The 23,235-nt window shown below is 38.5% G+C and overlaps 1 protein-coding gene across 1 annotated transcript; it reads right to left on the bottom strand.

Moving 5' to 3' along the window:
• Nucleotides 1–9,587: 9,587 nt before the first annotated feature.
• LOC125238869 (transmembrane protein 135-like) lies at nucleotides 9,588–21,466 on the bottom strand. The gene is made up of 8 exons (XM_048146345.1): nucleotides 21,001–21,466; nucleotides 19,505–19,635; nucleotides 18,872–18,998; nucleotides 17,205–17,356; nucleotides 16,128–16,239; nucleotides 11,996–12,148; nucleotides 11,499–11,639; nucleotides 9,588–9,758 (listed from the first exon to the last, which is right to left on the bottom strand). Exons 1-8 carry the CDS (start codon nucleotides 21,157–21,159, stop codon nucleotides 9,588–9,590), a joined length of 1,146 nt encoding a protein of 381 aa, XP_048002302.1. The 5' UTR covers nucleotides 21,160–21,466.
• Nucleotides 21,467–23,235: the final 1,769 nt, after the last annotated feature.

The following is a 23,235-nucleotide window of genomic DNA, read 5'->3' as shown; positions in this document are numbered from 1 at the left end:
TAATATTGCAATTTATTCAGTATGAAACGAGCTTTCAAACCAATGCATATGCATAGGGGCCGTCCATAAATTACGTCATCGATTTTTTCAGATTTTAGACCCCCCCCCTATAATCATCCTATCGTCATATCTTAATGACCCCCCCCCCTTCTCCCAAAATTGACGTCATTACCAGTTTGACAAAATAAAACATCGATTTAAGTATTGTGTTTATTATCAATACATAGTATAAAACAAAGTCGCTTTCGCTGTCTGTCCCTATGTATGCTTAGATCTTTAAAACTACGCAACGGATTTTGATGCGGTTTTTTTAAATAGATAGACTGATTCTTAAAGAAGGTTTATATGTATAATACATTTAAGTACCACGGGCGAAGCCGGGGCGGGCAGCTAGTATTATATGTAATATTATTGTTAGAGTATTTTATCTGTAGTTATTACTGTATTTGTGTACATCTATGTTGCATTACTTATGTATGTTTATTATGAGTTATTTTAGTATTGTATGCGCCTTAGCCGCCTCTCACATTTGCAGTCTCACTTACTAGGTGTGCTGGAAGAAATTTCTTTTTAGAAATAATCTTTTTGTACGTGAAAAATAAACTATAAATAAATAAATAAGAATGACGTCAATTTCGAAACCCCCCCCCCCCCCATCTATCATTTACCGTCATCCGCAGACCAACCCCCCCCCTAATTTAGAATGACGTAATTTATGGACGGCCCCATAGTAAGAAATATCTGTCAATAAAGTTTTTATCACTTAAAACCTTTGTGACAGAACTTTAGAACTGACTAAGTAGATGGCATTACACCTTTGGGGTACGCTCAGCTAGACGGCGCTAATCTAATATTAATATTTGACATTTTAACACATATCAAGCTGAATATGGGCCAAATTGTCAAAAGTGAGGTTCAAAAGTTTTAAGCCTGTGTCAAGAGATGGCAGTCTATGCACTATGATTACACATTTTACTTCCGACAGTAACTCTCTATAATACTCGATCCTCTTTGCCTAGTAGCCTAGTAGACACCAATCTACAAAAAAATCCACTGAGATTCATTACCTGTGATGATTCCGTTGAAAGGTTACATTTCTCGATAATTCAATCCAAATTGGATTGATAATTCAATCCAAATGATTAAATTAGATTTATACTGGCGCGTTGAATTTATATGATGACGCGCCATGTTGCGGCATTTCATAAGAACTGGGGCCTATTGCATAACAAGTTACAACTCATATTACAAGCGGTAGTCCCCCTCCAATTCATTTTATAAGAAAGAGAGTTCCACTTGTAATACAAGTTGTAAATTGTTATGCAATAGGCCCCTGTTTTCTTCATACTATAATATATTGAACTGTCACCCCATACATCAGAATACCAGCGCCCTCTTACAACAGTCGTATATATTTTTCTGGTCAGGGTTTTCAAAAGGTGTTCAGGTTTCATGATATGCTGCCTAAACATACAGTATCTATTTTCATGGTCAATATCAAAGACCTACATGATCGGCATAACGAACATCAAAGTTTTTTGATCGTATCTAAACAATAATGTTTACGCATTATTGTTTCAATAAAAACAATTTTTTAATAAAAAAACCTTTTATTAAAAAAATATAACAATTGCTATGAGAACATTTTGTAATCATTCGAGAACAAACATTCGAACCGAGCTTGTGCTTATCTGTACAAATAAATATAGAAGTTGCTAATAAATATTCGACTTAAGATTCATTATTTGTGCATGTTCTATTACTTTAAAATATGTATGTACCTATGTCATAACATAAAGGCAATGCTTGTACATGTAACCTTATATAGATAAAGCCAGAGGCTTATTAAAACTTATACAGAATACTTAGATACAGTCGTGTTTGTTCTGTGATTGCTGTGTGGACAAATCTATTCATTCTTTCCAATCATGCCAAAAGTTTTGACAGTTTTTAGACCTCATTCTTAAGCCACATGCTTTAATAAAGCATCAATTAATTTTACAATGTTAACACGGGCAACACAATTGCCAGCAATTTGCATACCGTTGCCGCGTTTGTTCAATACGCACCAACTAACTATAAAGCAGACGCGGCAATGTGAATTGCTGGCAATTGTGTTGCCCGTGTAACCAGGGGCGGCTCACTCCGCGATTCTATCGCCGCGCTACAAGTACATGCCGGCGGCCGCGAGTTCGCGGCCTGATCAGGGGTGGCACGCGTTCTCACGGAACGCACGTTCGCACTTTCTATTGTTACATCACGTAGCGAGTTTTTTTTTCAAGGTTGAGGATGTCCACGTGTGGAATGGCTAAATAATGCTTAGTTAAATAGACATCATGAATAAAATAGGACAATCATACACTGATCTTATTGATTAAGTCCCACGGAAAAGTTCAATAAGGCTTGTGATACTGAAGGCTGTAACAAAAATATATAAATACTGTATATATACCTAGAAAGTACCCAAGAATTGAATATATAGTATAACTATTTATCTGAGAATTAATGCGTTTTAAACCATAGGCAACCCTATCCTCCGACGCTGCGCACGTGCGTCTCGTTTCTTTGTTAGAATTTTGTAGGCATTTAAAAAGGCGGCATTTCGTGAACATCAAAGCAGTGGGCCTTCTGTTCTTGTACTATTATATATTCTGTGGTGTAACAGCACCTTCAGATTTGACATGTAGGTTTTTAATTTTCATTATGTAAGTATCAGGGAGACTAGAGATATTTCTAATCTCCATAGTAAGTATATTAAAACATAATTTGTGTCGCTTAACTTCAAAACTGGGTAAATCCATTCAACTATAAGGTTGATTATCTTTCAGATCATATTATATTTTTTATATATTCAACCTTAAAGCAGAAAGGATTTACCCAGGTTTGAAGTTAAGCGACTCATTTGGTATTTTGACAGTCTTCACTTTGGAAGCAAGCAGTATAATTGCAATACTACATCTTATAATAAGGATATACTTATTAAATAGCAGGACAAGGGAGCAAAATAGCATATTTACGGCAAGGGCGTCTAACGAATTGTCAATCAGAGAGTCAAGTGTTAACACACAAGGTGGAAATAATTTTGCTACCGTGCGACACATGCCTACTGCTAGCCGGGTCCACACTGACCAAGCAGCTTAGCGAGGTAATTGCCTCGTGCAAAAATACGTCTAGTGTGAGCATGCCTCGACCAAGCCGCACCGTATTTTGATCGGCCGAGCGACTAGCCACGGCCACATTCGCCGCGCGAACACATCGCCCCGCAACGTGCACTCCCTGTGTGGACCTAGCTCATTATCATGTTACTTAATATTATTCGAACTTTAAAAAATCTAGTATGCAAAAATGTGTTCTATAATAAAAATCCTTCCTTAGCATGGAATAAAGGTGGAAGATTTGTTTCATAAAAGTAGTTTTTCCATACGCGTCCAATTTCGCGATAACATAAATGGATCATTATAATCTCGTTAATTTAGCATACCGCCTGGCCATTTATTACAACTGGTAAGTCTCGATGTATATTCTAAAACCAGGGGTCTCCAAACCCTGGGTCATCAAGCGTTCCAATCCCGCCCGAGGAGACGCCTCGAATATGAGAAGCAATATTCGCTACGTGCACTTCTGGTGCTGCCCTCATTTTGCTGGCTTATCCATATTAAATTGTACGGTGACAAAACTGCATACACATGTCCAAAAGATGACTTGTATTAGAGACAATCAGGGCCACTCTGCCACGCGTTGATAATAGCTCCGAGGCAAAAAAGTTTGGAAACCCCTGTTCTAAGCAATATAGTCAAATAAATAAAATATTTTCAAATCATCCGTCAACGCACCTTATACACTTAATAAAAATATGCATTTTGTGATATACTCGTGGTGTACAGTCACCGGCATAAATAAGTGCTGATTTCTGTACCTTGTCGCTTTTAATCGTTTGACAATTTCGTATAACATTTCATACACGACGTTAAAGCGACAAGGTACAGAAATCATCACTATGCCGGCACTGTATATGTTTCGCGCAAAACAAAAAAAAATGGGAAAATAAGCTTCTATTCGATTCATAGCTCGATATTTATCTATTGATCAGTGGCAAAGCCAGAAAACCATATTCTATATTAAGTTCTAATAGCTTTACGCAATATTCACTAATCTACACCACTGACCTTAATGCTACCATCACCTTTGTAAGGCAACCATTGATATATTTTGAAATAGTAACTTGTTTTTGTGAGTATTTGATATCAAATACTAAAAGTTATTATATGTATTTAACTGATTTACACCTCCACACAATCTCTTATACAAATGATACAAATCACCAAACCTAAAAAAAACAAATAACATAAAAACAGTACACCAAATTAAATTAACCCTGTACCATAAATAATAACGTAATAATCATCACAGAATCGCTAAGTAACATAAATAATAATTATTGTATTTGTAATATACATAGAATGTTACATTTTGCTAATCCATGGGGTCTCATCCGGAACATCGTATAATTAATGTCAAACCAAAATCATAGATGGCGCTACGTGCCACGATTAGCCATTATGACTTATTTATTCAATAAATTTAAAGGTCTCAAAGGTATTATTTTAGTCTCATGCATTAAGAATATCATTAATTTAATACACAAATCCACAAAAACACGAATTCAATGCAATATTTTTCAAAATTCGAATCTAAAATTTATTACACGACTGAATACAACATCAGCAAACCCGCATTGAACGTTATTGAGTCGTCTAAGTATTATTACCTCTCGTCACTAGATGGAGTGACTGTGCATAACGTACGTGATATAATTAGAATAGCCACTTGAGTGCGGGCTAGTCATACGCTCAAAACACCAGTGTAAGGGCGCTCTCCGGAACCATGATCTTCTTACGCGTCTGGACGGCACATTTTAGACTGGTTACGTAGCCGTATTCAACTCGTGTGCACTCCGTAACCACATGGTATCGTTAATGAAACTTATGAATGAATGGCGTTGTTGGTAAAACGAAAAGCAATATGTGAATATGTGTGTGTGTGTATTATGCAATAAAAACAAGGTGAGACAAAATTGGGGTTTTTAACACACTGTGCCGCACGGGTACCGGCCGGCGCCGCGGCGGTGCGCACACGAGTACACCGGACGCGTCTGTGTGCGTTAGCAGGCGCACAAATAAAGTGGCTTTCTGCGGGCAGCCGAGCGGCACCGCCCCCGACTGCGCGATGGCAATAAACACAAAAATCACAAATTTGAATTCGTGCTTGCCTACCTTATCGTGTTAGTTCTTCATTATTAATAAATAATTTTAATTATTGAATGTTGATTAGAACTGTTATCTGGGCCATTTTTATTTTTGTCAAAGTTGTACGTCCACCCGACTTTTTTTTAATTTGGAAATTTTTATGTGGTTTCCACTCAGAATCGTGAGCTCTTTCACTCCTAATAGGAGAAAAAAGTCTCCCAAGTTTTATCCCATTCCGTTACCATTTTTTCATACATTTTGTATGGCAGTAACGGAATGGAAGGTTTGAAAAATGTATGGATATCTTAAGATATTTTTTTTACTTCCTATCAGGCAGGATCGAAAGACCTTGAGATTCTGAGTATGAATCGCGTAAAAAACACCCATGTTACAAAAAAAGAGGGGTGAACAACTTTAAAAAAAAATGGCTCATCTGGCCGGCAGCCATAAGGCCATAACAGATAATAGTAATTATGTGTTGAAATGAAATGAAAATGAAATATTTATTTTTCAAGTAGGCATATTACAAATTACAATGAACATATGAACGTCAAGTTTTAGTAAATAACTAATTTCGGTGTTTTTCTCAATTTCATGAGTAAAAATTACTCTAGAAAATGAAATAAAACTATGGAAACGGATTAAATCGCGTATAATGAATTTAAAATACTATATTTACTACTATTTGTTTTTATTTCTATACTGTATTTTAAATTCATTATACGCGATTTAATCCGTTTCCATAATTTTATTTCATGAGTAACTATCGCGGTAACCGAAGACAATATTACTCTAGAAAATGTTTTGTCAAATACCTAGCTACATTACCTTTTATTTTTTATATTAAGTACATGTATTTGTTTACTTAATAATATACATTTCCATATTTATAAATTGAAATAGATATCATACACGAAATGAAAAACGACACCGACGACGCGACGGTTTTTTTCCCACATTTCTAATTAACTACGCGCCTGCTTTCGAGTGCTTTAAATTTTAATAAACCAACGCATTCTTTGATTGGGGGCTCGGGCCTCTCAAGGTCAGTGCAAATGTGATGCGTAGAATAGGACTAGTATAGGTAGGTAGGGGCGCGGGGCGCGGGGCCGCGACTAAAGCTAGGAACACACTACGCGGACGTCCGTCGTGAATCGACCGCGGACGGGAATCTGGACAATCCGTCGACCGATAGTTTGCACGGTTACGTGTATATTCATTGTCCAGATCCCCGTCCGCGGTCGATTTACGACGGACGTCCGCGTAGTGTGTTCCTAGCTTTAATCTTGTTCATTCACATCCGCTTGCATGTGTCGCGGATAGAGCGAGTACGTAAGGGCCCGCGCACACGGGCAACTGTTGCTGGCGACTTTTTTGTCACGACCATGGCTTAGTATGAAAGTGCGCACACGAGGCGACGCAACTTTTCATACAAATACGAAAGTCGCCGAGCAACTGTTGCCTCCGTGTGCGCGGGGCCTAAGCGGCGAGCACACATACAAGCCGCGCGGAGGCCGTTTGCCACCCTGATGTATACCTCTTTTAATTAAATCCGCAAAAAATATTTTTCATCATTTTCATACATAACAAATGAATTTATTAGTGTGAGAGACCCTTACGAATAACATTCAAGTTAGTGTCAAGTGATTGACTGCACATGTCAAAACAAAAAACATTAGGAATTGGTCACACACGTGTTCAGTAATTATCTTTGGTAAAGGCAGTCATACACATGTTCAGTAATTATCTTTATTTTTTTAATAACTCGATAACCGTAAGAGTTAAGTTTCTTAGAGACATTAAATTCATTTGATCTTCCCTTAAAGTTATCGGAATTCAATAAAAACAGTGTGTATAACAAATAACAATTTTATTTACATGATTTATTTTAACTTGCATTAATATGCTGTTCTCGAACATATTGTATCGATAAACTACCTCTCTAGTCGATCTGTGTCGATACTAACCCAACGAAGTAACTTTTCTAAGACGTCACCAGGTCACCACGCGTCCTTTTCTTTAGGGTGCTATAGAAAAGGATACCTATAGTTTTCTTTGTTCTTATTTACTGACAGACTTGTTTGACAGATTATATCAATTTATAGAGCAATCAATTTGATTAGTGAAACTAAATAATTTGTTATTCATGTTACCTACTTAAAACTGGAGTTTTAACATTTGGTTTAACAAGACGTCCTTACGAGGTTATATAAACAACAATGTGCCACAGGACTCATAATAAAACGGCTCAACAAAATAATACCAATAATAATAGGTGCGTGTTATATTTTACTCAGCAGCCGGCGTAGCCGAATGGCAATTGTCGACACCATATGCCGACAGAAATGTAGTCTAGCTCTGTCGCGCAAGTACGCAAGAGCTATAATTAGAGGTAGATAGATACAACGAAACAAATATTATCGTGAGCACGTGTGCATTCGACTACGCACACTGATGAGGGGACCCAGCGCGTACGTACATTGCGCACCACCTGCACGCACACATACAAACCGCGCGGCATACAATCCACTGGTAGGCTATGTCTACAACGCCATCTAGTAATGGCTGACTTTAAACGTGCACATGACGTTGTATGTTTAGTGCGTGAAAGCTAAAACAGATGTCGCAAGATGTTGCAGTTTGATGACTATTTCGACGTAGGATACTGATAAGAGTTTTGTTGGCCACGCGTGGCTACTGGCGCCATCTAGCTCTTTGAGTGTGGATTAAATTTAGTACACAGGTCTAGAATACTTAGGACGGCGCCCATTTTTAGTATGGGGTTAGGTATCTGTACTAGTATTATTTGATCTGTGAACCTACTTTTCCAGCAGTTTCATTCTCCAGGGGGTCACAGTTCTAACCTAACCTAACCTACTTTCTGATAGCAGTTTCATTTTCCAGAGAGTCGCAGTTCTAACCTAACCTAACCTACTGTCTGATAGTATTTTCATTTTCCGGGAGGTCACAGTTCTAACCTAACCTAACCTACTTTTCAAGCAGTTTCCTTTTCCAGAGGTTCACAGTTCTAACCTAACCTACTTTCTGATAGCAGTTTCATTTTCCAGGGGTTCACAGTTCTAACCTAACCTAACCTACTTTCTGATAGCAGTTTCATTCTCTAGTCCTTCTAGTACCTATTATAGTAGTTTTCGATTCTGCCAAAGCACATTATGGAAATTGACTTTTCTGGACGCTAATTTGTATGACAAATGATGGTATGGAATGTGGTAATTACGGATTTCGATGATTCTGACAAATGACATTATGGAAACTGACTTTATTGGAAACAAAGTTTCTGGCACTAGATTAATATAGTAAACAATGATTATGGCATAAGATGTTATGAGAAACAATATTATGATTGTTGAATAGGATGGCAAATAAAATTATGGCAAATGGGGGTATCCCCCTCTAAAGGATTCATATAGGAGGTGCAAGCACAAATTGCTCGCCCTTAGAGTAGGTCAAAAGGCGCCTAGCCTTATCAGAGACAACATACACTAGAGAAATTTCGTCGGGTACCACGGCGGGCGGGTGGTCTAGTGGTAAAGACGTTTGCCGCGTAAACTGAAGAACCGGGTTCGATTCCCGGCTCGGCCATTAGTGGGCCTTGTCGTTTTTTCTTTCGTGCATGATATTTCTATTTCAATTTATAGGCCTGTATTTCTTTGTACAGAATACAGATAAGATCATTATAATGTATACCCACAGGTCCATTCACAAGAACTGACGTGAATGGAACGAATGAGTGAATTAAAATGTGTATGTGTGCGACAGATTAACCAAATATAATGGAAACTCTTGACGGACTCTGTATGACGATACAGATGTCCCTCATACAATCAAAGTATACTCCATTCGTGCCAGCTTTCGTGGAACGATCTGTACCTACGTGTAGTGGACAATAACTCCTTTATTCATAAACGTTCACTAAAGTTATCAAGCCGATAAAGTTCGTTTGTCCCTTTCCGATGTATAGGTGTGATAGAAAGGGACAAACGAACTTTATCGGCTTGATAACTTTAGTGAACGTTTATAAATAGGGTAAGACTCGATTTTCTATTTATGACATAGGACTTCTACTGCCCCTAGGTACTTCGATTTCACTGTGCGAGGACAGAGGTTAAACCACACTTCAGACAATGGCGATCAAATATATGAAAGAAGCCCATTTCTACGCACACAGTCTAAGCTCGTGTAGGCGATCGCGTACCCTGCTTGTATGAGTGAGATATGACATGTCGACTGGTCGCGCTTTTGACAGGCGATAACTGTGAGGGAACCGAGAGCGGCGAGCGGGCGGCACTTTTATTACTCTTTATTATACTGTGGAACTTCTTACCGGTTACTAGTGACGGTGTGCATCAAGTTGATGATGTACCGAGGACATACATCCTCGTGCATGACTCGCGCGTGGAACAGCAGGCCTTGGCACAGGCAGTATAACAGCTCCACTAGAGGCAGGTTCTCGGGGATGAGGCCTTTCTGGTAGCCCCACGAGCCCAGGATCTGTAACAGATAATGCAAAAGCTACAGTTATGAAGTAATAAAGTAAGGTAAAAGTGTGTCGCTTAACTTCAAACCTGGGTAAATCCATTCTGCTTTAAGGTTGAATATATAATAAATATAATATGATCTGAAAGATAATCAACCTTATAGCAGAATGGATTTACCCAGTTTTGAAATTAAGCGACACAAGTGTGTTCAAATCTAGTGATAACGCCAAGAGTATCCTTTTAGCTTGATGTATAGTCAACCAATTGGCCACTCTACAACCATGTCAAAATAACAAACAGTAAGAATCTGATTTATAACAACGTCAGTTCTACAGTGGAAGCAATTGGTTGACTGTACATTGTGAGTTTTATGCGATTACACACGCAATCTAAAGCAAACATAAACTTGCCAATGGCCGCGTCCACACGTCGCGAGGCAATGTTCTCACGCGGCCTACGTCCATTGTAGACGTTCCTCGGCGGAGGCAGTTCGCGCGTACCATCTAAATGGGCCTTTATGGTCGTAGGTGCAACCTGCCTCGGCCGAGGCACGTCCACAATGGACGGAGGCCGCGTGAGAACATTGCCTCGCGAAGTGTCTCGCTGTGGACCAGGCTATTGCTATATCTTGAGTTTTTTACACTTTCAGCAACATAGACATCAAATGATGATACAATTGATAGATAAAAGACGTCGGTGGCTAAGACACAGCTTATTTTGGTGTCCACACAAATTATTAAACTAGTTAGGTTAGTTTTATACTTATACTAGCTTTTTGCCCACGGTTTCGCTCGCGTTAAATTCGAAAATTAGGGAACGCTCCATACAAATAGACACCCCCTATTTTAAGAAAGGTTACAAAGAAACAAAAAGTAGCCTATGTCACTCCCGATCCCTTCAACTAACTCTACTTAAAAAATCACGTCAATTCGTCGCTCCGTTTTGCCGTGAAACGTTTTGCCGTGAAAGACGGACAAACAAACAGACACACACACTTTCCAATTTATAATTTAGTATACAGGGTGTAAACCTAATACGGGCGAACCTCTTAACGGTGGTGAGTATAGGACATAAAAAATTGAATTAGATAAGTTTTACTTAAAATTGAAATATTTTTTTTTTATCCATACAAATTAACTCGGCCCGCAACGTAATGCAAACACACTCGCGTTTAACGCTCGTTGACAGTTGTCATTGATTGTCATCGCAACCCCGTTTACAGTACATTTCTGCTGGGAAATTTTTCAAAAATTCATTATGGGGTGAAAATTAAGAGTAACTCAAAAACACCTCTTAATTAATGATAACACTATTGAATTATATGCCTGGTTTCATTTATCGCCCTTATTAGGTTTACGCGCGTATAGATTAGTGCCCCACCCAACATCTAACACTGTCTCTGTTTTATGTATCTCATCATCAGCTTTTCCAAAGCGACGTAGAGTCAACACGGATTAGCGGTACGGTGTTGCCTACCTAGATATAGCATTACATAACCGCTTGACTAATGAACATAATCGATAGCTCTTATCGGAATGCACGATGTTATTTAAAGAGCTGGACACGTCAGTTTACGTTTTTAGGGCCGGTTGCACCAAACCGTCTGTCTCCGTTAAAGCGTTCGTTAAATTTCATTCTATGGGAAGTTCTATAGACGTCTGCTGCGTGACGATGACGTGTCTGTCAAATGTGGTTGATGCAACTGGCCCATAGTAATTCGCAGTTGTGAACAATCCCGGTGTGAAAAGATTACCTGTAGCGTGGAGGTGAGCGGCGCGAGCGCGATGGGCGTGGAGGGCGCCACGCGGAAGGCCGCGCCGGCGAGGAAGCCCGCCGGCAGCGCCCACAGCGCGCTGTCGCGCCCGTGCGCGCGGCACAGCAGGCACACTATCAGCTGAAAACAGGGAATCATCCTTTAGCCAGGGCTGCTAGTCACAGTGTCGAGGCCCCATTCAAGGTACGATACATCTGTGCGATCCGTCGTAACAGATTAATCTTTATCGTATAGATTTACTTGATCGCATACGATATCGCAAATCGCAACATCCCGAGCAATCATGAATATCGCAACGATGGATCGAAAGTGTGTGGCCCCTTGCGACCGACGATTAAATTTGTCACTAGAAATAGCCGCGAAAATCGAATTACGACTTTTTCTACTGACAAGCCCACCGTACCTGCGTAAGTATATATTCATTAATTCGAAAGAAATAACTTTACAATGAAAAGTCGAGGGCACTCAGCACTCACCCTATAAATTCCTATATATCCTCCGAAGAAAATGCCCAATTTCATATGCGAGAACTTCAAAGACTTGAACGCCTTAGCGGGAGTCAGTATCCTAGGGATGATCTGGCGAAGCATCGTCATCGCACAGCCGACGCCGAAAAGCTGCGCTGTGCCCTGGAACAGTTTAACAATCTACATGAGTAAAATAGGGAGGTAAGGTAACTAGTAATAGCAGAATAACTACCGAAAGAGTGTTGCGGTTAGTAAATAAAGAGGTCATGAATGTCCTGATTTTAACACGTTCAGCAGTTGCAAATTGTGTAATGCTTATTTGGAATAAAACTAGAGAATTGGGTAGGTAAAGTTTTTTGATGATAGGCAAATATATATTTTTCTGATAGAATACGTTATAATGATCACGGAAAGGTGGCGAAAGTGTTAATGATCACGGAAAGGTGGCAATTTTTTTTTTATTTCGTATAATTTATTTATTATCTTTTTTTAAGTGACCTAAATGACGTTTATGAAATTTAATGGTAAAATTGGTAAATGAGGTGACAATGCCTTTGCGCGTGCTGAATTGTAAGAAATTAAAAAAAAAACCACCACTGACACTGACAGTTGACATCGCTTTTTTTTCTTATTTCATACATTCCGCACGCGCAAAGGCACTGCCTCATCTGCCATTAAATTTCACAACCCCTTTCCGTGATCTTTATAACGTATTCAATCAGAATAATTTTTAAGAAAAAAAAAACCGTCGCCTTTCGGGTTCTGGTGAAAGCTACTTGCGAATGTTGGATTATGTAGAAATGTGTAAGTATTTTTTAAAACTGCTTTTAATGCTTTAATTATTAGATGGAAACACAAATGAATATACGTATAACGTTAAGGTTTGAGGAGTTTCCTCAATTCCTCATGAATCCGATTATATTATAAGAAATCGAAGCTTGACAAACTTTGACTTCAAAACATATGCTTAACAAACATAACTAAATAAATGTCACTGTTCTGAACTTAAATGCATGCTTTTCTTACAAAAATACCAAAGTCACTATGAGCGTGCCGTTCAGGTTTGAGGAGTTTGGTTCTGGCCATCATCAGCAGTTCCACTGCACCAAATGTCACTGTTCTGGACGAAAGTGCATGCTGTTCTTATAAAAATACCAAAGTCACTATAAGTATGCCGTTCAGATTTGAGGAGTTCGGTTCTGACCATCATCAGAAATTCCACTGCACCAAATGTCACTGTTCTGGATGAAAGTGCATGCTGTTCTTATAAAAATGGCAAAGTCACTATAAGCGTGCCGTTCAGATTTGAGGAGTTTGGTTCTGGCCATCATCAGCAGTTCCACTGCACCAAATGTCACTGTTCTGAACGAAAGTGCATGATGTTCTTATAAAAATACCAAAGTCACTATAAGCGTGCCGTTCAGATTTGAGGAGTTCGGTTCTGACCATCATCAGAAATTCCACTGCACCAAATGTCACTGTTCTGGACGAAAGTGCATGCTGTTCTTATAAAAATGGCAAAGTCACTATAAGCGTGCCGTTCAGATTTGAGAAGTTTGGTTCTGGCCATCATCAGCAGTTCCACTGCACCAAATGTCACTGTTCTGGACGAAAGTGCATGCTGTTCTTATAAAAATACCAAAGTCACTATAAGCGTGCCGTTCAGATTTGAGGAGTTCGGTTCTGACCATCATCAGAAATTCCACTGCACCAAATGTCACTGTTCTGTACGAAAGTGCATGCTGTTCGTATAAAAATACCCAAGTCACTATAAGCGTGCCGTTCAGATTTGAAGAGTTCCGTTCTGGCCATCATCAGCAGTTCCACTGCACCAAATGTCACTGTTCCGTACCTAAATGCATGCTGTTCCTTTATTAACACAAAAATCACCATATGTATGCCTTTCAGATTTGAGGAGTTCCCTCGATTTCTCCAGGATCCCATCATCAGAACTGGGTTCTGAGAAAAATGGGACCAATCTGTATGTATATACATTCAATCAAAAAAAAAATTTTCAAAATCGGTCCAGGAACGACGGAGATATCGAGGAACAAACATAAAAAATAAAAAAAATAAAAAACATACAGACGACTTGATAACCGTCCTTCTTGAGATATGAGGCGACGGTTAAAAATATATTGTTTGCCTATCTTCAAAAAACTTTACCTAGGGTATTCATAGAAGTTGTCAGAAGAGTCAATGACAGTAAATATTGATACAAGACGATTGATGCTTTGAGTTAACATTTTAAGTACCAATAAATGAGAGATATTAGTGATGTCGTTTAAAAGAAAATATTACTTCAATGTTGTTTTATGCCATTGCCATCCTATTGCGATAAGGTGGAAGCCTAGCCTAATGACATGCGTATGTTAAACTTTAACAGAAAAACTCTTCACAAAACATATTTAAAATTGCATACGGGACTTAATCGCGCATAACTATAGCCTGACAAGATTTTATTTGACCCTGAAAGAGTGTCGCTACAAACCGCTTTCATATGGAAATAATGTGCCAACGTCATACGTATTGGGGACAGCGTGTACTGGTTACCCGTTAATATTTGTAGAAAATTAAAACATGGTTTTAGAGAATCAAAATTTAAAAAGCAAGGTTTTAAGACTCGCTACTTCTTTCCGCACAGCCTAAAATCCATGAATCTTGTGCCTTAATCGAAGTCATCGATGTTTATTTTCTTTTTCGTGGGACCTTGTTCTGTACTGGTGGCAGTTATGGAACGGCCTCCTTATTTCTATACATATTTTTCACGGCAGAGCTACAGACACCTTAAATTAGAACAAAAAATATATTAGGCTAAACGCGAAACCAACAAATGAATACAGGAGAACCGCACTATAAACTGTCAGTCCCGGACTTGTCAATAACCAATTTCAGAACATTGGTATCGAAATGCTGTCGAATCCTTCATCCTTTTTTGTTGTAAGTAATTTATCACGTTTTGTATAATTATTTTCACTTTTAATCATATTATTTTGGACAAAATTGCGATGAAACCGTTAGAAAATTTAAAATATTTACTTCATGTTTACATCACTGACATTCGATGACTTTCGACAACGGGTGTCAAATAGTACGTATTGGGGACAGCGTGTACTGGTTACCCGTTAATATTTGTAGAAAATTAAAACATGGTTTTAGAGAATCAAAATTTAAAAAGCAAGGTTTTAAGACTCGCTACTTCTTTCCGCACAGCCTAAAATCCATGAATCTTGTGCCTTAATCGAAGTCATCGATGTTTATTTTCTTTTTTCGTGGGACCTTGTTCTGTACTGGTGGCAGTTATGGAACGGCCTCCTTACTTCTATACATATTTTTCACGGCAGAGCTACAGACACCTTAAATTAGAACAAAAAATATATTAGGCTAAACGCGAAACCAACAAATGAATACAGGAGAACCGCACTATAAACTGTCAGTCCCGGACTTGTCAATAACCAATTTCAGAACATTGGTATCGAAATGCTGTCGAATCCTTCATCCTTTTTTGTTGTAAGTAATTTATCACGTTTTGTATAATTATTTTCACTTTTAATCATATTATTTTGGACAAAATTGCGATGAAACCGTTAGAAAATTTAAAATATTTACTTCATGTTTACATCACTGACATTCGATGACTTTCGACAACGGGTGTCAAATAGTAATCCTTGCCAGTAAAAGAAATTAGTTCAGCTGAAAATCCGCAACGCGGCGAGGGTCAAATAAAAACTTGTCAGGCTATAACTACGTTTTACTCGTAACCAAAACCTCCGACGTTTCAAGGACGGCGTTGTCTCCGTGGTCTCGGTCTCAGTCTCGGATGTCAGCTCCGCAATGCAATTTTTAAAATGTGTAAAATCGGGAAAGTTTAAATCAGCAGACTTAGCACATGATTGCCGCGAGAGTATCTCGCCGCTAGATAGATGACACGTCTTCTTGTAACTGTATTAATGACATAAGGACGGGTAGTCTATCTCGCGGCGACATACTCTCGCGGCAATCATGTGCTAAGTATTTCACAAACAATTGAAAACTCACTCGATCGAATGAGTGTCTGTTACCTATAACATTTGAGGTGTGCCCTCATTTGATCAAAGGTCGCCACCGCCAGAAATGTTATTTTGAGAAATGAGTACTTTACCTTTAACACGTAGTTGACACAATTACCCGCATGGGGGCAGGCTGGGCTGCGACCACCAATGCCTTCTACTGGCTCCCCTACTTCTTTCGACACGCGAGGGGGCGTGAAAAACCTGCAATTTCATACATAAAAATATCTAAAATGAACAGGGTGCGTAGCCGAATGGCACAAACGCTCACGAAACGCTCACGAAACGAAACACTCGTAAATATCTATCTCTATCGCTCGTGCGTATTGGCGCGACAGAGCCAGACTACCTTTCGCGGCATTTCGTTTTCATTTCGCGTCGCAGAAATGCCATTCGGCTACGGCACCTGGACCTAATAAAATTAGTAATCGAAGGAAAGAGTTGAAAAGATTAAATGGAAAATGACTAGATAATCTTATATGTAGCTCACATGGTCCAGTTACCAATTGAGAGAACATGTACAGAGGTTACGGTGACCGCTTTCCATCAGGCGGACCGTATGCTTGTTTGCCACCGACGTAGTATATAAAAATAAAGATGTAGTGCCTAAAACTTTCTTTCCTGTTTTTACGGAAACGTACGAACGTGTCATGCCATTTCAATCAGCCTCAGTACAAGGCGTACTGACACTGTCTGAACTAGCATGACAAATACAAACGTTTCCCGAAAAATACGAAGGAAAAGCTTTTGCACTACAATTGTACTCGGGAATGACAGAAGCGAAATGAATTCCTTACCATTTTTGTGCTAGAAAAAGGCGAAAAAGGTTATGGTCTAACTAAACTAAACCCTGAAAATAAGCCTCTGGGAGCTAGCATCACTTGAGCAAATTTTACGTTTGTTTTAATTTCGATATTGTCTATCATAAATCATAATTTAATGGAAGCAATACTTCCTGCAAGCTTTAAAACGCGCACTTACCATAACGACATTTATTTAGTGTGTCAACAACACAGCTGTGAATACAAAGTGCCAAAAATGTCTATAAATTTTAAAACTTTGTCTGTATTAATGTGTATGTGTTGTTGACTGTACCTATGGGATTCGTGCGAAGCGCATGGAATGGTTGAGTAAAGCGATTGCAGCGCACTTTTACAGTACATTCTTACCAAAATAAAGGAGTCCGTTTTGGATTCTCTCTTTCTTTTCGCATTAGGTAGAAAAAGACAGCACTTCCAAGCATGAAGATAAGCGTTTCCCTGCCGGGGGACCGCCGAAGCCAACCCTTCATTTCTAGTGTCCTTAACCAATATTCAAATACCTATAAATAAAATACTTGTTTAATAACTACTTAGCATGAAACAAAGTACAGACTTTAACGACATAAGTTACGTAACATTTACGTTGGTTTACGAGGTGTAAAAAGCCATATCTGACCTCGCAGGTTGACACACGTCCCTACGTAAAATAATTACATTTTTAAAGACAACTAATATCTGTGTATAGATATTTCACAGAAGACATGCCATTGATACATAAGGTTCAGTAACATCTTTGTCATTGGCCTGACAAACGAACATTTTTTTTTCCTTGTTCACATGTCTTTAAACAAGCAAGTGGATGAACAGAATAAATAATAGTGAGACACCTACAGGGGGGTCATTTAGACTGGTGGATAATTTCAACTAATCGAAATATTTTCTACGTTTTGCACTATAATCTTAAAAGTGACCAGTTGACATTCTATTTGTTAAAGTAAAAAGTATAAAACATAGACAAAAATTACCTTGAAAAAAAAAACAATTACTTGAATTTACCTTGAAATTAATTATTGAATTACGAACTTAAATAGATACCATACACTAAAGAAAAAGCGATCAAGCCCACTGGTGGCGAAGCCGGGAATCGAACCCGGGTCTCCAGCTATCGCGGCTGACGTGCTCAAACCACTAGACCACCCCGAATGCCGCCCGCGTATTGAATTACGTTAAATATTTTTGGCAAATAAACGATTTGTATAATATTGTATCGTATTGTACCCAACCCACCAGTTGAAAATGCCACACACACGACACTTCCTACGTAACCGAAGTTTATCGGTACGGGAGAAATGTTTTGTACCACGCAAAGTTCACGAGGCCATTGAAATCGGACGCCGCCCTAATTTCAATCAGGACGGAGGCTGGATGTTGCCACCAGCATGGAAACCGGTAATACCTGGTGTGAAGCAGAAAGTGTGCTTTGACAATCGCGTCGACACAGTGAGTGCAGTGTGCTTACCTTCGTCGGTCGACACAGCCGCGCTACCAGAACTCTACACGACAAATAAAGCTGCGGACTGCTCTGCGCCCCCCGCCCCCGTCCTATCAGCGCGCGCGCAGCGGGCGGAGCGGCAGGCGGCGGGGCCAGTTCACGGAGTTTAGCCGTCGCGTGAACTCCTATATGCCTGAAGAGGGGCCTCCGAATTGGCCCGGAAAATGTCGCAGCAATAGCGATATAATAACGTGAGTACAACCGTAGATTCATTAATTATTTGAATATATCTCACGAAAGTTTAACGTGTATAACCGAAGTTTGACAGCAGTTCAGGGTGGAATTGTGTTGTCCTTTTCTAATATATGGCTCTATCCCTTTCAACTATTTAGGATTGAAAAAAATCACGTAATTATCTAGTCTGTGGTTGTGCCCGCAAAGGACCCTGAAGTTTTACCAACTACAATAATTGCTGTACAACTTGCAATTTGAGCCAAAAGTTCGGAAGAGCGGAATCGTCCAATCGGGAGAGTGTCTAAGTATAGAATAGTGAAGAAATGTTATATTTGATAAAATATCTTACCAAGTTAACAAAAAGGTTAACAACCATGACCCTTCGGTAAGGCGGCTCGCAATACACTGCAAGCCCGCTGATAGTGCAGGGCAGCAATACTGTCTTATAGTAGGTGAACTCACTGAAGAACAATTTTCTGAAACAATGATTCATTATCAGGAACTTTTGGTAGTAAAATGGGGAAGTGCTAAAGTGAATTAACTGTCACCTGTGTTTACGGACTGATATGACCTTTAAGAAAAGAACACACTCCTTTTTTTTTCTGATCTCATAGCCCAGCCATGCACATTTAACTGGACACATTAACCTGTTTTGCATCATGGGCAGCGGTAATCACTTACTGTGAGGCAACATGTTTGCTTATATAACATCTTACAAAATAATTACCTACCATGCACAGAATTACCTGCTTTTGAAAATGATTATTCTAAACTGCTTATTATTCAATTACAACTAATTAGTATTTATAGACACCGTGTGTCTTTAAGACACTTCACAATTTAAATAAATAGACAAAGACAATTGTTTTACACTGTAAAATTTACAGGATATCTTTATCTGATTTATTATGTACGTGTTTTTTTTTATTTGATTCTTCATAGGTTTACCCATAAAATGCTATATATATTATTTTGTAGATACCTGAATATGCAGTTTAATGTCACAAAAGAGCTTCCAACAGTAAGGCCAAATATTCCAGACTTCAGATACAGCTTGAACTGTTCCAGCATCTCTTCTTTGGTCAGTTTCTTGCCTTTCATCAATATTTGTATCTGAAATGATTTTATAACATTGACATCCACACTACAATTTTATAAAGTTTTAGGAAGTGTGTGTCTGTTTATTAGTCCGTCTTTCACGGCAAAATGAAGCGATGAATTAACGTGATTTTTTAAGTGGAGATAGTTGGAGGGATAGAGAGTGACATAGGTTACTTTTTGTCTCTTTCTAACCCCCCATTTCCCTAAACGGGGGGGGGAGTTTTTATGGAATATTCCGCAATTTTTGAATTTAATGCGAGTGAAGCCTCAGGAAAAAGCTAGTTTGTTATATTCTAATGATATTAGAGTGGATATAAGCTTATTTTTTCTCAATTGATGTGTGAAATTTACACAACACATACTTTTGAATACCAAAAAACCGGCCAAGAGCGTGTCGGGCCACGCTCAGTGTAGGGTTCCGTAGTTTTCCGTATTTTTCTCAAAAACTACTAAACCTATCAAGTTCAAAACAATTTTCCTAGAAAGTCTTTATAAAGTTCTACTTTTGTGATTTTTTTCATATTTTTTAAACATTAGGTTCAAAAGTTAGAGGGGGGGGGACGCACTTTTTTTTCTTTTAGGAGCGATTATTTCCGAAAATATTAATATTATCAAAAAACGATCTTAGTAAACCCTTATTCATTTTTAAATACCTATCCAACATCACACGTTGGGGTTGGAATGAAAAAAAAATATCAGCCCCCACTTTACATGTAGGGGGGGTACCCTAATAAAACATTTTTTTCCAGTTTTTATTTTTGCACTTTGTTGGCGTGATTGATATACATATTGGTACCAAATTTCAGCTTTCTAGTGCTAACGGTTACTGAGATTATCCGCGGACGGACGGACGGACGGACAGACGGACGGACGGACAGACAGACATGGCGAAACTATAAGGGTTCCTAGTTGACTACGGAACCCTAAAAACAGAGATGTTAGAAAATAAAGGAAAATACTGGGATTGCTATCAGGATAGCCCAACAAAAATGTTTGATTTGAATGTGTTAAGCCTTTTATAACACTCTTAGCAAACTGAAGCAAAAAGGAACAGCTTAGATAGAGCTTTATACTTATGATGTAGATAAATTTCATTATACACTAGTGATTCAACCAAGCAGGCACTGTTTCTTAGGGTTTTCATATTATTTGCTACGCTCAGAGAGTATATCTTCTGCGAGGATTAAGTTTCTTGATAAATTTAAAAGTTAAGTGAAGAAGTTCGCCATCAAACGTCATAGTTTGGCGAGATATATAAAATTTATAAAAGTGTATTAATAAATTCATGTTTTTGAAATTAATAAATTTAAAAAAAAAAGTTAATGCTCTTAAAAAACTAAATACAATAGAAAAAATATTTTCTATCTAAATGCTTACCAGATACACCATGGCATAGAATTTATAAGCCCCTTTAATATTTGCTGCTAGCATGCTTATTGTCGCATCACTACACTTGTAAGTCCATGGATGGATTAAATCGTGACACCCCCGGTGCCCACAGGCCTTGTCGAACCAAAACTTACTCACTTCCACCATATTTACAAATTAATTTCTAAATCTAAATAGGATTCTACACTAAGCTTACAAAACGAGCACCAAAAACCATACGTCTTAGTTATACACAGTCAAAACATATTAACACCTAAATAAACAAATAGATTTTTATGTGCTAATTATGCATATTTTTTTGTCATCAGATTTGCAAATAAAACAAAAAAAGGCATTTATGTTATCTATTCACTTATTCAGCTCCTGCGAGTTTAAGACAAAATGATAATGAGAACGAGAGTGTCGCATCGCAAGACGAGAAGAGCTTTAGTTATACTTCCGTGAGAAGACATGAGACGAGACGAGACAAAAGTGAAAATGTCTTGTAGACTTGTATCATAAATCTGACAGATCAGTTTAGAAACTTGAGATAACCAAACGCCACAAACCCGAGATTGATAGGTTTGTTGTCGATGGTTTTCTCGGTCACATCGGTCAGCCATGTCACATTGAAAAAAATACAGGGTGACTTTTGGTAAGACTAAGATCAATTATCTGAAGTTTAATAAAATAATTTGTAACAGTATTTTGTTATGAATTTCTATCTATATGAATCTCTAGGCTTATAACAATGTAACAAATAAATTTCTTTTTTGTTTTTTGATATAATTTCTTCATTGATATTTTTTCTCAGAATATACATTTTATACACAAAAAAAACTCACGCAGTACTCTCTAGACTCCGCCAGCAGAGAACAGGCTTAAGCTATCAGTGGTCAAGGCTACAGAGGAAGGAACCCTCGAAATATCCGCGTTGTGTCTAAGATCACCGTCTTCTGCACCCAAAGCTTGATCCAACTACCTACCAAGATTTTGCAACTCGGCTTTGAGACCGTTAGCTGAAACGACCGTCAATGTCGAATCAACAACGCACATGGCTATGAACTCGTGAGCCAAGTCTAGGTTCATACATACTGGATTTGGCCTTCTCGGATTTCGCGAGATGCTCAGCAGCGTTGCTAATTGCTATCAATCTATTATCACAATGTAAGCGTTATTGGAACTAAATTGGCGTTTTGACTACAATGAATCTACCATGCCATCTGACCTTCGAACTCAGAGAGTAACCCATGATTTACAAAAAATAGGTACCTGTAGGTACTTACTAACACGATCGCGTGAAACGGAGTCAAAAAAATAACGCTTCCTTTTGCACAACCCACTAGCATAAGCCAACAGCCTTCAGCACATGTTTTGCCCCATGGATGGATCAATTCGTTGCAGGGAAGATGGCCCACTTTCGTATATTCAACCATAAATTTACTGATTTCAGCCATTTCAAATTGCTTTCACGCACGGAGTACATCAAACACGACACATTTCTATCGACTGCTGCACTGAAATTCACAGGAGTAATGATTAAATATGTAAATAGGTAATTACAAAGTCTAATTGAATGGATACACGCCCTTTTGTTTTCATAATGGTTAAGCAACGCCCTACTTTAGAGTTCCCTAAAAAGTCAAAGACAGGCTAATAATAAAAAGTTGATAGTTAAGTAATGAAATATGAAGTTGCGGGAACTTTTAAAATCTTAGAGGATCTGCTGCTTCTTAAAGGATGTGGTGCTTCTTATGTTTTATGAATAAATCAAATATTTAAATTTAAAATAGTGACATTAGATGAAATTGAGCTGCTAATGAAGATTATGACGGAACTCTCCAAAAATGCATAGCTCATGTTTGGAAATGTATCTTTAGTTAAACAAGAGTTAGGTTTTTAAGTCACATTTTCGTCAAGCTCGAGTTTGAAAATAGGATCTATGAGGTATAGCCTCCTAAGGCCCAAGGCGAAATTCGGCTACTAGTTATTGCGAACCACGGTCCTACCAGTAGTACTATTGTTTTATACTCGTTCAGGCCCAAACATTAGGAATACATTTTTTAAATGTTATTGTACTTGTATGCCACCAACAGCTTTGGGGCCACAGACCAATACAACAAGACGGCCCTTACAGGGCGACTCGCGGTCACCAAGCATACGACAAATCAGGTTTATAAAAGTTTGAACGCGTGCGACACCGATCAGTAGCGCCCAAGTATACGACCCGCTAACAGTGTCCGT

This window comes from Leguminivora glycinivorella, chromosome 2 (genome assembly GCF_023078275.1).
Source record: "Leguminivora glycinivorella isolate SPB_JAAS2020 chromosome 2, LegGlyc_1.1, whole genome shotgun sequence".
Taxonomy (NCBI): domain Eukaryota; kingdom Metazoa; phylum Arthropoda; class Insecta; order Lepidoptera; family Tortricidae; genus Leguminivora; species Leguminivora glycinivorella.
This window is presented reverse-complemented; position numbering and strand designations above follow the sequence as displayed.

Coding starts and splice junctions, on each gene's coding strand:
- LOC125238869 (XM_048146345.1), bottom strand. CDS start 21,159: ATGGTGGAAGTGAGTAAGTTTTGGTTCGACAAGGCCTGTGGGCACCGG. Junction 17,357..18,871: donor TTAACCTTTTTGTTAACTTG/GTAAGATATTTT, acceptor TTTTATTTATAG/GTATTTGAATATTGGTTAAG. Junction 9,759..11,498: donor CGCTCACCTCCACGCTACAG/GTAATCTTTTCA, acceptor TATCTGTTACAG/ATCCTGGGCTCGTGGGGCTA.